Here is a 14,403-nt window from a genome sequence, read left to right on the forward strand (position 1 = left end):
ATCTTGCTGTGGGTCTGGGACATCCCTGGGGACAAGGGACATCCTTGAGGACAAGAGACATCCTGCTATGGAACTGGGGCACCTCAAGGAATGAGGGACATCCTGCTGTGGGCCTGGGACACCCTTGGGGACAAGGGACATCTCATTATGGAGATGGGGCATCTCAAGGGAGAAGGGACAACGTGGTTCAGCTCTGGAACATCTCGAGGGACAAGGGTCTGCAGGGCTGGGTCACCTGGGGGTGATGGGGACATGAAGGGCCACCCGTGTCCACCCTGACCTCCCTTGCCCCACAGATGGTGTCCAAGAAGAACGGGTGAGGGCAGCCAACCTCTCCGACATCGTCCCCAACACCGAATCGGAGACCAAAGTCAGCATCCAAGGTGGGACCACAGGGGACACCCCATGGGGACAAACCAGGAGGGGACAGGACGCTCCCGCCTTGACGTGTCCCCTTCTTCTGGTCCAGGCAACCCCGTGTCCGTCCTGGTGGAGAAGGCTATTGATGGGGACAAGCTGAAGCACCTCATTGTGACGCCGGCGGGCTGCGGCGAGCAGAACATGATCGGGATGACGCCCACGGTCATCGCCACCCACTACCTGGACAGCACCCAGCAGTGGGAGAGCTTCGGCATCGACCGGCGCGCTGAGGCCATCAACTTGATCAAAAAAGGTGGGGACATCTGCTGTGGCGTGGTGGCATCATCTCACGTAGAGTGGTGGCATCATCTCCTGTAGGGTGGTGGCATCATCTCCTGTAGGGTGGTGGCATCATCTCCTGTAGGGTGGTGGCATCTCCTGTAGGGTGGTGGCATCTCCTGTAGGGTGGTGGCATCTCCTGTAGGGTGGTGGCATCATCTCACGTAGGGTGGTGGCATCCCCTAAATTGGTGGTGGCATCCCCTAAATTGGTGGTGGCATCCCCTAAATTGGTGGTGGCATCTCCCAAAGGGTGGTGGCATCATCTCCCATAAGGTGGAGTCATCCCCTAAATTGGTGGTGGCATCTCCCAAAGGGTGGTGGCATCTCCCAAAGGGTGGTGGCATCATCTCACGTAGGGTGGAGTCATCCCCTAAATTGGTGGTGGCATCTCCTGTAGGGTGGTGGCATCTCCTGTAGGGTGGTGGCATCATCTCACATAGGGTGGAGTCATCCCCTAAATTGGTGGTGGCATCTCCTGTAGGGTGGTGGCATCATCTCATGTAGGGTGGTGGCATCCCCTAAATTGGTGGTGGCATCTCCCAAAGGAAGGGTAGTGGCATCATCTCATGTAGGGTGGAGTAATGATCTCCTAAATGGGTGGGGGCGTCATCTCCCAAAGGGTGGTGGCATCATCTCCCAAAGTGTGGGGGCATCTTCCAAAGGAAGGGTGGGGGCATCATCTCCTATAGGGTGGAGTCATCCCCCAAATCGGTGGTGGCATCATGTCCCACAGGGTGTAGTCATCATCTCCCATAGGGTGGTGGCATCTCCTGTAGGGTGGTGGCATCACCTCCCAAAGCATGGGGGCATCTCCCAAAGGAAGGGTGGGGGCATCATCTCCCATAGGGTGGAGTCATCATCTCCCATAGAGTGGCCAATGGCTGAAGGACCTTTATGACCTGACAGCACCCTTGGGTGCCCCTTGTGTTGTCCAACCCACATCTCCTCCCCAGGTTACACCCAACAACTCGCTTTCCGCAAGCCCGACAACTCCTACGCCGCCTTCAAGGACCGGCCATCGAGCACCTGGTGAGGGTCCCGTTGCCACCACCACCACGTGGGTCCAGGTGACTGCGTCGAACGTGCCACCAAGGTCCCCCCTTGTCCACCAGGTTGACAGCCTATGTGGCCAAAGTCTTCTCCTTGGCCATCACGCTGGTGGACATTGAGCCCGAGGTGGTTTGCGGGGCCGTCAAGTGGCTCATCCTGGAGAAGCAGAAGCCTGATGGCATCTTCCAAGAAGATGCTCCCGTCATCCACAAGGAGATGGTGGTATGGGGGGGTCCCAATGCTGGTGGACAATGTTTAGGAGATCCCTCAAGTCCCATGGAGCTTCCCAAGGTTCAGGAGATCCCTCAAGTCCCATGGAGTCCTCCAAGGTTCAGGAGATCCCTCAAGTCCCATGGAGCTTCCCAAGGTTCAGGAGATCCCTCAAGTCCCATGGAGTCCTCCAAGGTTTAGGAGATCCCTCAAGTCCCACAGATCTTCCCAAGGTTCAGGAGATCCCTCAAGTCCCACGGAGCTTCCCAAGGTCCAGGAGATCCCTCAAGTCCCATGGAGTCCTCCAAGGTTCAGGAGATCCCTCAAGTCCCACAGATCTTCCCAAGGTTCAGGAGATCCCTCAAGTCCCATGGAGTCCTCCAAGGTTCAGGAGATCCCTCAAGTCCCATGGGACTTCCCAAGGTTCAGGAGATCCCTCAAGTCCCACAGATCTTCCCAAGGTTCAGGAGATCCCTCAAGTCCCACAGATCTTCCCAAGGTTCAGGAGATCCCTCAAGTCCCACAGATCTTCCCAAGGTTCAGGAGATCCCTCAAGTCCCACAGATCTTCCCAAGGTTCAGGAGATCTCTCAAGTCCCATGGAGTCCTCCAAGGTTCAGTAGATCCCTCAATCCCATGGACCTTCCCAAGGTTCAGGAGATCCCTCAAGTCCCATGGAGCCATCCCAAGGTTCAGGAGATCCCTCAAGTCCCATGGAGCCATCCCAAGGTTTAGGAGATCCCTCAAGTCCCATGGAGCCATCCCAAGGTTTAGGAGATCCCTCAAGTCTCGCAGATCTTCCCAGGGTTCAGGAGATCCCACAAGGCCCATGGAGTCCTCCCAAGGTTCTGGAGATCCCCCAAGTCCCATGGAGTCCTCCCAAGGTTCTGGAGATCCCCCAAGTCCCATGGAGTCCTCCAAGGTTCAGGAGATCCCTCAAGTCCCACAGATCTTCCCAAGGTTCAGGAGATCTCTCAAGTCCCATGGAGTCCTCCAAGGTTCAGGAGATCCCTCAAGTCCCATGGGACTTCCCAAGGTTCAGGAGATCCCTCAAGTCCCATGGAGCCATCCCAAGGTTTAGGAGATCCCTCAAGTCTCGCAGATCTTCCCAGGGTTCAGGAGATCCCACAAGGCCCATGGAGTCCTCCCAAGGTTCTGGAGATCCCCCAAGTCCCATGGAGTCCTCCCAAGGTTCTGGAGATCCCCCAAGTCCCATGAAGTCCTCCAAGGTTCAGGAGATCCCTCAAGTCCCATGGACCTTCCCAAGGTTCAGGAGATCCCTCAAGTCTTCCCCCATTTTGTCCCCCAGGGCGGGTACCACGGCGCCGAACCCGAGGTGTCCCTCACGGCCTTCGTCCTCATCGCGCTGCAGGAGTCCCGAGAGATCTGCAAGGACCGCGTCAACGTGAGTGGCCTTGTCCCCAACCCCATGCTGGGGACAATTGGCTCTTGTCACGTAGACCCAACCCTTCTCGAAGCCACCTGAGACCCCAAAATTGGCTTTCCCCCCCCACCAGAGCTTGGAGAGGAGCATCACCAAGGCCGCCCAGTACCTCACCAAGAGGTACCAATCACTGGCCCGGCCCTACACGGTGGCCTTGACCTCCTACGCGCTGGCCCTGACCGGCCACCTCAAGACCGAGAAGGTTCTCATGAAGTTCTCCAAAGGTGACGTTTTGCCCATGGGGGACATGGGGACAACACCGGGGTGTGGGGGACACGTAGTTATGGGTTATCTGGGGTGGGGACAATGTGTCCCCTGACCGGCCACCTCAAGACTCCTGACTGGCCACCTCAAGAACCAGGAGGTTCTCATGAAGTTCTCCAAAGGTGACGTTTTGCCCATGGGGGACATGGGGACAACACCGGGGTGCAGGGGACACGTAGTTATGGGTTATCTGGGGTGGGGACAACGTGTCCCCTGACCGGCCACCTCAAGAACCAGGAGGTTCTCATTAAGTTCTCCAAAGGTGACGTTTTGCCCATGGGGGACATGGGGACAACACCGGGGTGCAGGGGACACGTAGTTATGGGTTATCTGGGGTGGGGACAACGTGTCCCCTGACCGGCCACCTCAAGAACCAGGAGGTTCTCATGAAGTTCTCCAAAGGTGACGTTTTGCCCATGGGGGACATGGGGACAACACCGGGGTGCAGGGGACACGTAGTTATGGGTTATCTGGGGTGGGGACAATGTGTCCCCTGACCGGCCACCTCAAGAGCGAGAAGGTTCTCATGAAGTTCTCCAAAGGTGACGTTTTGCCCATGGGGGACATGGGGACAACACCGGGGTGCGGGAGACACGTAGTTATGGGTTATCTGGGGTGGGGACAACGTGTCCCCAGGGGGTGCTGACCCACCGGTGTCCCCTCAGGAGGGAAGAGCTGGGAAGAACGTAACGCCCGCACCTACAACATGGAGGGGACGTCCTACGCGCTGCTGGCCCTGCTGCAGATGGAGAAGGCAGAGCTGACGGGGCCGGTGGCCAGGTGGTTGGCCCAGCAGAACTACTTCGGTGGTGGCTACGGGTCCACTCAGGTGGGCTACGGGTCCCTTGGCACCCATGGGTGCTGCTGTGGGGCAGGTGGGGGTTGAGGGGTCACCTTGTGGCCCTGGGGACTCCAGGGATGGCGAGTGGCTCTTGGGGACGTGTATGGGACCTCAAGGGTGTTGAGGGATCCATCAGGGTTTGGGGTCCACCTCTAGGCCACCCAGGGGGCTTTGGGGACAATCTAGATTGTGTCCCCAAGCTCTGCTGACACCAGATGTCCCCAAAAACCAGCATGCTGGTGTTCCAAGAGTCATCTTGTCACTTGGGGTCACCCAAGGGGTCTTTGGGGATGCTCCAGGTGTTGTCCCCAAGTCCTGGTGACACCAGATGTCCCCTCATCATGGTGTTCCAAGGGTCACCTTGTTGTCACTTGGGGTCACCCAAAGGGTCTTTGAGGACACTCCAAAGGATGTCCCCAAGTCCCGGTGACACCAGACGTCCCCTCATCGTGGTGTTCCAAGGGTCACCTTGTTGTCACTTGGGGGGTCACCCAAGGGGTCTTTGGGGATGCTCCAGGTGTTGTCCCCAAGCCCTGGTGACCCCAGGTGTCCCTTCAAGCCACCACGCTGGTGTTCCAAGGGTCATTGTGTTGTAACTCAGGGTCACCCAGGGGCTCTTTAGGGACACTCCAGATGGTGTCCCCAAGTCCCGGTGACACCAGATGTCCCCTCATCGTGGTGTTCCAAGGGTCACCTTGTTGTCACTTGGGGTCACCCAAGGGGTATTTGGGGATGCTCCAGGTGTTGTCCCCAAGCCCTGGTGACCCCCAGTGTCCCCACAGTCCACCATGCTGGTGTTCCAAGGGTCACCTTGTTGTCACTTGGGGTCACCCAGGGGGTCTCTGGGGACACTCCAGGTGTTGTCCCCAAGCCCTGGTGACCCCGGTGTCCCCGCAGGCCACCATGCTGGTGTTCCAGGCGCTGGCCCAGTACCAGCTGGCGTCCCCGCGGCAGCTGGAGCTCAACCTGGACGTGTCGCTGCTGCTGCCGCGTCGCGCCAAACCCGTCACCTACCGCATCGAGAACCGCAACGCGCTGGTGGCGCGGTCCGAAGAGGTACCGTCACCTGTGTCACCCGTGTCACTGTTCCTGGGTGTCCCCATCTCCTCAGTGTCCCCCAGTGTCCCTGTCCTCTTCATGTCCTTCAGTGTCCATGTCTTCTTTGTGTTTTGTTGTCCCCTCAGTGTCCTTCAATGTCCCTGTCCCCTCCATGTCCCTCAATGTCCCCATCCCCTTCATGTCCATCCGTGTCCCTCAATGTCCCTGTCCCCTTCATGTCCTTCAGTGTCCCTGTCCCCTTTGTGTCTTGGTTGTCCCCTCCATGTCCTTCAATGTCCCTGTCCCCTTCGCGGCCTTCAGTGTCCCTGTTCTCTTTGTATTTTGTTGTCCCCTCAATGTCCTTTGATGTCCCTGTCCCCTCCATGTCCTTCAGTGTCCCTGTCCCCTTTGCGTCTTGGTTGTCCCCTCCATGTCATTTAATGTCCCTGTCCCCTTCATGTCCCTCCGTGTCCCCCAATGTCCCTGTCCCCTCCATGTCCCTCAATGTCCCCATCCCCTTCATGTCCCTCCGTGTCCCCCAGTGTCCCTGTCCCCTTCATGTCCTTCAGTGTCCCTGTCCCCTTTGTGTCTTGGTTGTCCACTCCATGTCATTCAATGTCCCCGTCCCCTTCATGTCCCTCTGTGTCCCTTTCATGTCCTTCAGTGTCCTTATCCCCATTGTGTCTTGGTTGTTCCCTCAATGTCCTTTAACATCCCTGCCCCCTCCATGTCCTTCAGTGTCCCTGTCCCCTTTGTGTCCTTGTTGTCCCCTTCATGTCCTTCAACGTCCCTGTTTTCTCCATGTCCTTCAATGTCCCTGTCCCCTTTGTGTCCCTGTTGTCCCCTCCATGTCCGGGAAATGTCCCCATTGTCCCTGTCCCCACAGACCAAGCTGAACGAGGACTTCACGGTGAAAGCCGAGGGCACGGGCAAGGGGACAATGACAGTGGTGACCGTCTACAACGCCAAGGTCCCCGAGAAGGACAACAAGTGTGACAACTTCGACCTGAGGGTGCAGGTGGAGGACGTCAAGGCGGGTGAGTCCCCAATGTCCCCACGGTGTCCCCTGTACCCCTCCCCGTGTCCTCTGTGTGCATCCCCCAGGTCCTCTTCGATGTCCCCTCGTTGTCCCCTCATTGTCCCCTCATTGTCCCCTCATTGTCCCCGCACAGGCAAGGAAGAAGATGGCGTCGTCCGCTCCGTCAAGATCACCATCTGCACCAGGTTGGGGACATTAGGGACAATGGAGATAAGGAGAGGAGTGGGGACACTGGGGACAGGGATATCAGGGATTGGGGATGTTGGGGACAAGACGGGACAAGCGTGTGGCCTCAGCGCTGTCCCCACAGGCACCTGGACACCGTGGATGCCACCATGTCCATCCTGGATGTGTCCATGCTCACCGGCTTCTCGCCCGACCTGCAGGACCTGAAGAGGGTGAGCGTGGGGACATGGGGACACGTGTGGGGACATGGGGACAAGGGGAGGGGACACAGCGCCCTGCCGTTGTGTGCCCTCGTGTCACCATGTCCCCGTATTCCCCTGTGCTGCTGAGTCCATGGCCATGTGTCCCCTGGTGTCACTGTGTCCTTGTGTCCCCATGTCCCCCTGTGGTCCCACGTACCCCATGTGGTCCCATGTCCTCACGTCCCCACACGTCACCACATCCTCCCCACGTCCCCGCCAGTGTCCCCATATCCCCCCTTGTGTCCCCATATCCCCCCTTGTGTCCCCATATCCCCGCTTGTGTCCCCAGCATCCCCACGTCCCCCAGTGTCCCCACATCTCCCCATGTCCCCCAGTGTCCCCTCGTGCCCCCAGTGTCCCCATGTCTCCCCGTGTCCCCCAGTGTCCCCACATCCCCACATGTCCTCATCCTCCCCGTGTCCCCACATCCCTGCATCCTGCCACGTGTCCCCACGTGTCCCCACGTGCCCGGTGTCACCGTGTCCCTGTCCCCAGCTCACGGAGGGGGTGGACAGGTACATCTCCAAGTTCGAGATCGACAAAGCGCTGGCGGAGCGCAGCAACCTCGTCATCTACCTGGACAAGGTGGGGACAATGGGGACACGGGGATGGGGACGAGGATGGGACGGGACTGGGGGCACAATGGGACAGGGGTGGGAACAGCAACAAGGATGGGAACAAGGATGGGACAGGGGTGGGGACAGCAACAAGGATGGGGACAAGGATGGGACAGGGGTGGGGACAGCAACAAGGATGGGGACAAGGACATGGGGGACAATGGGGACACGGGGATGGAGACAAGGGTGGGGACACAGGTGGGGTTGGGGACAGGAAAAGGCTCTCATGGGTGGGGACAAGGCCAGGGGTGGCTCCACATGGTGGATGGGGACATGGCGGTGACACAGCTGGGGACAGGGCCAGGCTGGGGGTTGTGGCGCTGACACTGTCCCTGTGTCCCCACGGTGTCCCCATGAGCATGTCATGCTCGTGATGTGACATGACATGATGGGACACGTCATGGCCATGATAGGACCTCATGGCCATTGATGGGACGCGTCATGGTTGTGATGGGACAATCCATTGACATAATGGGACGCGTCATGGTTGTGATGGGACAATCCATTGACATAATGGGACACGTCATGGTCATGATGGGACCTGTCATTGACATGACGGGACACGTCACGCTCATGATGGGACCTGTCATGACCATGATAGGACATGTCATGGTTGTCATGGGACACGTCGTGGCCACGATGGGACACGTCATGGCCATGATAGGACCTCATGGCCACGATGGGACACGTCACGGCCATGATAGGACCTCATGGCCACGATGGGACACGTCACGGCCATGATAGGACCTCATGGCCACGATGGGACCTCATGGCCACGATGGGAGACGTCATGGCCATGGTAGGACCTCATGACCATGATGGGACACGCCATGGTTGTGATGGTATAAGTCATAGCCATGATGGGATGTGTCCATTGACCTGATGGGATGTGTCATGGTCGTGATGGGACACATCATGGCCACGATGGGACAATCCATTGACATAATGGGACACGTCATGGTCATGATGGGACGTGTCATTGACCTGATGGGACACATCATGGTTGTGATGGGACAATTCGTGGCCATGATGGGATGTGTCATTGACCTGATGGGACACGTCATGGTCGTGATGGTGTCCCCACGTTGTCCCCGTGTCCCCAGATCTCCCACAAGGCCGAGGAGTGTTTTGCCTTCAAGGCCCATCAGCGGTTCCGTGTGGGCCTGATCCAGCCAGCGGCCGTCACCGTCTACAGCTACTACAAGATTGGTGCGTCCCCATGTCCCCTCCTGTCACCCTCAGGTCCCCTCTGTCCTCCACAAAGTCCCCTCCACATCCCCTCCTGTCCCTTTGTCCCATCTGGTCTTCTCCCTGTGTTCCTTTGTGTCCCCTGTGTCCTCCACGTGTCTCCCAATCGTGTCCCCCCTCACCTTGTGTCCCCTCGTGTCCCTTTGTGTCCCCACAGATGACCGTTGCACCCGTTTCTACCACCCGGACAAGGACGGGGGACAATTGAGCAAGATCTGCTATGGGGACGTCTGCCGCTGCGCCGAAGGTGACGTGGGGACAATGGTGTGACCATGATGGGACACGTCATGGTGGTGATGGGACAAGTCATGGCCATGATGGGACCTCATGGCCATGATGGGACAAGTCATGGCTGTGATGGGACCTCATGGCCACAATGGGATGTGTCATTGACATAATGGGACACGTCATGGTCACGATGGGACACATCATGGTCATGATGGGTCCTCATAGTCATGATAGGACATGTCTTGGTTGCAATGGGACAAGTCATGGCCATGATGGGACCTCATGGCCATGATGGGACGTGTCGTTGATATGATGGGACATGTCATAGTTGTGATGGGACAAGTCATGGCCATGATGGGACGTCATGGCCATGATGGGATGTGCCATTAATATGATGGGACATGTCATGGTTGTGATGGGACAAGTCATGGCCATGAGGTCCTATCATGGCCAAGTCATGGCCATGGTGGGACCTCATAGCCATGGTGGGACAAGTCATGGCTGTGATGGGACCTCATGGCCACAATGGGATGTGTCATTGAGATAATGGGACATGTCATGGTCATGATAGGACACATGAAGGTCATGATGGGACATATCAATGACATGATGGAACATGTCACGCTCGTGATGTGACATATCATGACCATGACGTGTTCCGTCACATCATGGCCATGATAGGACATGTCATGGTTGCAATGGGACACCTCATGACCATGATAGGACACGTCATGGTTGTGATGGGACAAGTCATGACCATGATGGGATGTGTCATTGAGCTGATGGGACACGTCATGGTCATGATGGGACCTGTCATTGGCATGATGGGACATGTGAAGGTCATGATGGGACACATCAGTGACATGATGGAACACGTCACGCTCATGATGTGACACGTCGTGACCATGATAGGACACGTCATGGCCATGATGGACGTGGCATTGACATGATGGGACATGTCGTGGTCATCATGGGGCCATGTCCCTGCCATGATACGACGTGTCACTGCCACCCCAGACCATGTCATGGCCATGTCCCCATGTCCCCACAGAAAACTGCTTCGTGCGGCACAAGGACGACGTCGCCATCACCGTCAACCAGCGCATTGAGCGCGCCTGCGAGGCCGGGGTCGACTATGGTGGGACATGGGGACACGGGGACAATGGGGGGTGTGATGTCATGGAAGGACAATGGGGGATGTGACGTCATGGGGGGACAATGGGGGATGTGACATCATAGAGGGACAACGGGTGGTGTGACGTCATGGAGGGACAATGAGGAACGCAAAGGATATGGGTGGGGACATGAAGGGGCCATGGAAGGACATTGGGGGCAACGGGGACACAGGAGGCGATGGGGACATGAGGGGACAAGAGGAACGGGGTGGGGGTGACGCGGTGATGTCCCCTCCCCAGTGTACAAGGTGAAGCTGGTGGCCACGGAGCAGTCGCTGTCACACGACAACTACATCATGACCGTCCTCTCCGTCATCAAGATGGGTATGACCGTGGTTTGGGGACAAGGCCACCACGGGGGTCACCTTGGGCTGGGGACAGCCAGGGAGGGGGGGTTGGTGGCACTAAGGTGGCATAGGGACACCCAAGTGGGTTGGGGAGACCCAACAGTGATGGGGACGCTCATTAGGAAGGGCCACCAGGGGGGCTGGTGGCACCCAAGTGGGTTGGGGACACCCAAGTGGGTTGGGGACACCAAACAGTGATGGGGACACTCATTAGGAAGGGCCACCAGGGCTGTTGGTGGCACTCAAGGGGGTTGGGGACATTCAAGGGGGTTGGGAACACCCATGTGGGTTGGGGACACTCAACAGTGACTGGGACACCTATTGGGAAGGGCCACCAGGGTTGTTGGTGGCACTCAAGGGTGTTGGGGACACCCATGAAGGCCAGTGTCACCCAGTTGAGGTGGGGACACCCACAGGTGCTGGGGAAGGCTGGAGGGGGCTGGTGTCACCCACAGCTGGTGACAACAGTCCCTGGGGACTGAGTGTCCCCATTGCGGGACGTACCCCAGCGGCCGTCCCCATTGCGTTGGGTGGAGGTGACGTGTCACCCGCGTGTCCCCTCGGGTGACAGGGACCGACGAGGACCCGGCCGGGAGCAACCGGACCTTCGTGAGCCACCGGCAGTGCCGGGACGCGCTGCAGCTGCGGCTCGGACAGGAATACCTGGTGTGGGGCCTGGCCAGCGACATGTGGGTCACCAATGGCCGGTAGGGACATGGGGACACGCCGGGGGACGTGGGGACACGGGGGATGTGGGTGGGATATGGGGATGTGGAAATACAGGGACATGAGACACTGGGGATGTGGGTGGATGGGACATGGGGACATGTGTGGGGACACGTGTGGGGATGTGGGGACATGGGGACACAAGACATGAGACACTGGGGACATGGGGACAAGTGTGGGGACATGGGGACACAAGACATGAGACACTGGGGACATGGGGACAAGTGTGGGGACATGGGGACACAAGACACGAGACATTGGGGACATGGGGACACATGTGGGGACATGGGGACACAAGACATGAGACATTGGGGACATGGGGACACATGTGGGGACATGGGGACACAAGACATGAGACACTGAGGACATGGGGACACATGTGGGGACATGGGGACACAAGACATGAGACATTGGGGACACGTATGGGGACATGGGGACACAAGACATGAGACAGTGGGGACATGGGGACACGTGTGGGGACATGGGGACACAAGACATGAGACATTGGGGACACGTATGGGGACATGGGGACACAAGACATGAGACAGTGGGGACATGGGGACACATGTGGGGACATGGGGACACAAGACATGAGACACTGGGGATGTGGGTGGATGGGACATGGGGACATGTGTGGGGACACATGTGGGGACATGGGGACATAAGACATGAGACACTGGGGACTTGGGGACGTATGTGGGGACATGGGGACACAAGACATGAGACATTGGGGATGTGGGTAGAGGGGACATGAGGACACGGGGACACAAGACATGGGACATTGGGGACATGGGGACATTGGGAACAGGTAGATGGACATGGGGACACAGGACATGGGACACTGGGGATGTGGGTAAATGGGACATGGGGACATTGAAACACAGCGACATGAGGACATGGGGACACAGGACATGGGACACTGGGGGTGTGGGTAGATGGGACATGGGGACATGGGGACACAGGACATGGGACACTGGGGGTGTGGGTAGATGGGACATGGGGACATGGAAACACAGGGACATGGGGACATGGGGACATAGGGACATGGGACACTGGGGGTGTGGGTAGATGGGACATGGGGACATGGAAACACAGGGACATTGGAACATGTGTGGGGACACTGGGGATGCGGGTAGATGGGACATGGGGACATGTGGGGACACGTGTGGGGACACTGGGGATGTGGGTAGATGGGACATAGGGACATGGAAACACAGGGACATTGGGACACGTGTGGGGACACTGGAGATGTGGGTAGATGGGACATGGGGACACGTGTGGGGACACTGGGGATGTGGGTAGATGGGACATGGGGACACGTGAGGACACGTGTGGGGACATTGGGGATGTGGGTAGATGGGACATGGGGACACGTGTGGGGACACTGGGGATGTGGGTAGATGGGACATGGGGATATGGAAACACAGGGACATTGGGACACGTGTGGGGACACTGGGGATGCGGGTAGATGGGACATGGGGACACTGGGGATGTGGTAGATGGGACATGGGGATGCGGGTAGATGGGACGTGGGGACACTGGTGACATGAGCAGCTGGGACATGAGTGAGCAGTACACAGGGACACAAGCCACAGGACATCGGGGACATGTGGGGACGCAGGGACACGAGCCGTGTGTCCTCATTATAACCCGTGTCCCCCGTGTCCCCAGCTTCTCGTACCTGGTGGGGAAGGACACGTGGCTGGAGCTGTGGCCCTCGGAGGACACGTGCCAGGAGCCGGACGTCATGTCCCTGTGCCAGGACCTGCTGGAGTTCGCTGAGGCCATGACCATGTTCGGGTGCCCATCCTGAGCCCCCCACCCATGGGTGCCCCCTATGGGTGCCCCGCACCCTCCCGTCTCCCCCCACACACACTTTTTTAGGGGTTAAATAAAGACCTTACTGACAGTCCGGCTCTGGGTTTGTATGGGGGGGGATGTGGGGACATGGTTGGGGACAATGGGGTGGTGAGGACTTCGCTGGTGTCATGGGGACTTTGTAGGTGACACTGGGGTGGTGGGGACACCATAGGGGGTGATGGTGTCATCATAGTGGGTGATGGGCTTTGTTGAGCTCTGTTGGGCCCTATTGGGCTTTGTTGAGGTCTGTTGGGCTCTATTGGGCTTTGTCGGGCTCTGCTGGGCTTTGTTGAGCTCTGCTGGGCCCTATTGGACTTTGTTGAGCCCCGTCGGGCCCTATTGGACTTTGTTGAGCCCTGTCGGGCCCTATTGGGCTTTGTTGAGCCCCGTCGGGCTCTATTGGGCTTTGTTGAGTCCCGTCAGGCTCTATTGGGCTTTGTTGAGCTCTGTTGGGCCCTGTTGGGCTTTGTTGAGCTCTACTGGGCTCTGTTGGGCTTTGTTGAGCTCTCTTGAGCTCTGTCGGGCCCTACTGGGCTCTGTTGGGCTTTGTTGAGCTCTCTTGAGCTCTGTCGGGCCCTACTGGGCTCTGTTGGGCTTTGTTGAGCTCTGTTGGGCTTTGTTGAGCTCTGCTGGGCTCTATTGGGCTCTGTTGGGCCCTACTGGGCTGTGTTGGGCTCTGTTGGGCTTTGTTGAGCTCTGTCGGGCTCTGTTGGGCCCTGCTGGGCTTTGGTGAGCTCTGTTGGGCTCTATTGTGCTCTGTTGGAATCTGTTGAGCTCCATTGGGCTCTGTTGGGCTTTGTTGAGTTCTGCTGGGCTCTGTTGGGCTTTGGTGAGCTCTGTTGGGCTCTACTGGGCTTTGTTGAGCTCCATTGGACCCTGTTGGGCTTTATTGAGGTCTATTGGGCTCTGTTGGGCTTTGTTGAGCTATGCTGGGCCCTATTGGGCTTTGTTGAGTTCTGTCGGGCTCTGTCGAGCTCTGTTGGGCCCTACTGGGCTTTGCTGAGCTCTGTTGGGCTCTATTGGGCTCTGTTGGGATCTGTTGAGCTCCATTGGGCTCTGTTGGGCTTTGTTGAGTTCTGCTGGGCTCTGTTGGGCTTTGTTGAGTTCTGCTGGGCTCTACTGGGCTTTGTTGAGCTCTGTTGGGCTCTACTGGGCTTTGTTGAGCTCTGTTGGGCTCTATTGGGCTTT

General features: G+C 58.0%; 1 protein-coding gene across 1 annotated transcript in view; it reads left to right on the forward strand.

Annotated features, from left to right (window-relative positions):
* The window catches only part of C3 (complement C3), a gene marked incomplete at both ends in the record, with an annotated part of 29,569 nt that extends 16,401 nt beyond the window's left edge, over nucleotides 1-13,168 (forward strand). The window contains 18 exons of the mRNA XM_080361371.1: nucleotides 297-383; nucleotides 470-673; nucleotides 1,655-1,730; nucleotides 1,814-1,973; nucleotides 3,270-3,365; nucleotides 3,478-3,628; nucleotides 4,334-4,497; nucleotides 5,407-5,565; nucleotides 6,434-6,584; nucleotides 6,720-6,771; nucleotides 6,897-6,984; nucleotides 7,510-7,599; nucleotides 8,735-8,840; nucleotides 9,037-9,126; nucleotides 10,159-10,245; nucleotides 10,523-10,606; nucleotides 11,201-11,336; nucleotides 13,027-13,168. Coding sequence (XP_080217497.1) covers nucleotides 297-383; nucleotides 470-673; nucleotides 1,655-1,730; nucleotides 1,814-1,973; nucleotides 3,270-3,365; nucleotides 3,478-3,628; nucleotides 4,334-4,497; nucleotides 5,407-5,565; nucleotides 6,434-6,584; nucleotides 6,720-6,771; nucleotides 6,897-6,984; nucleotides 7,510-7,599; nucleotides 8,735-8,840; nucleotides 9,037-9,126; nucleotides 10,159-10,245; nucleotides 10,523-10,606; nucleotides 11,201-11,336; nucleotides 13,027-13,168 — 2,123 coding nt within the window. The remainder of the gene's footprint in view (nucleotides 1-296; nucleotides 384-469; nucleotides 674-1,654; nucleotides 1,731-1,813; nucleotides 1,974-3,269; nucleotides 3,366-3,477; nucleotides 3,629-4,333; nucleotides 4,498-5,406; nucleotides 5,566-6,433; nucleotides 6,585-6,719; nucleotides 6,772-6,896; nucleotides 6,985-7,509; nucleotides 7,600-8,734; nucleotides 8,841-9,036; nucleotides 9,127-10,158; nucleotides 10,246-10,522; nucleotides 10,607-11,200; nucleotides 11,337-13,026) is intronic.
* Between the last annotated feature and the right edge of the window lie 1,235 nt (nucleotides 13,169-14,403).

Source organism: Nesoenas mayeri (genome assembly GCF_963082525.1).
Source record: "Nesoenas mayeri genome assembly, chromosome: 31".
NCBI lineage: Eukaryota > Metazoa > Chordata > Aves > Columbiformes > Columbidae > Nesoenas > Nesoenas mayeri.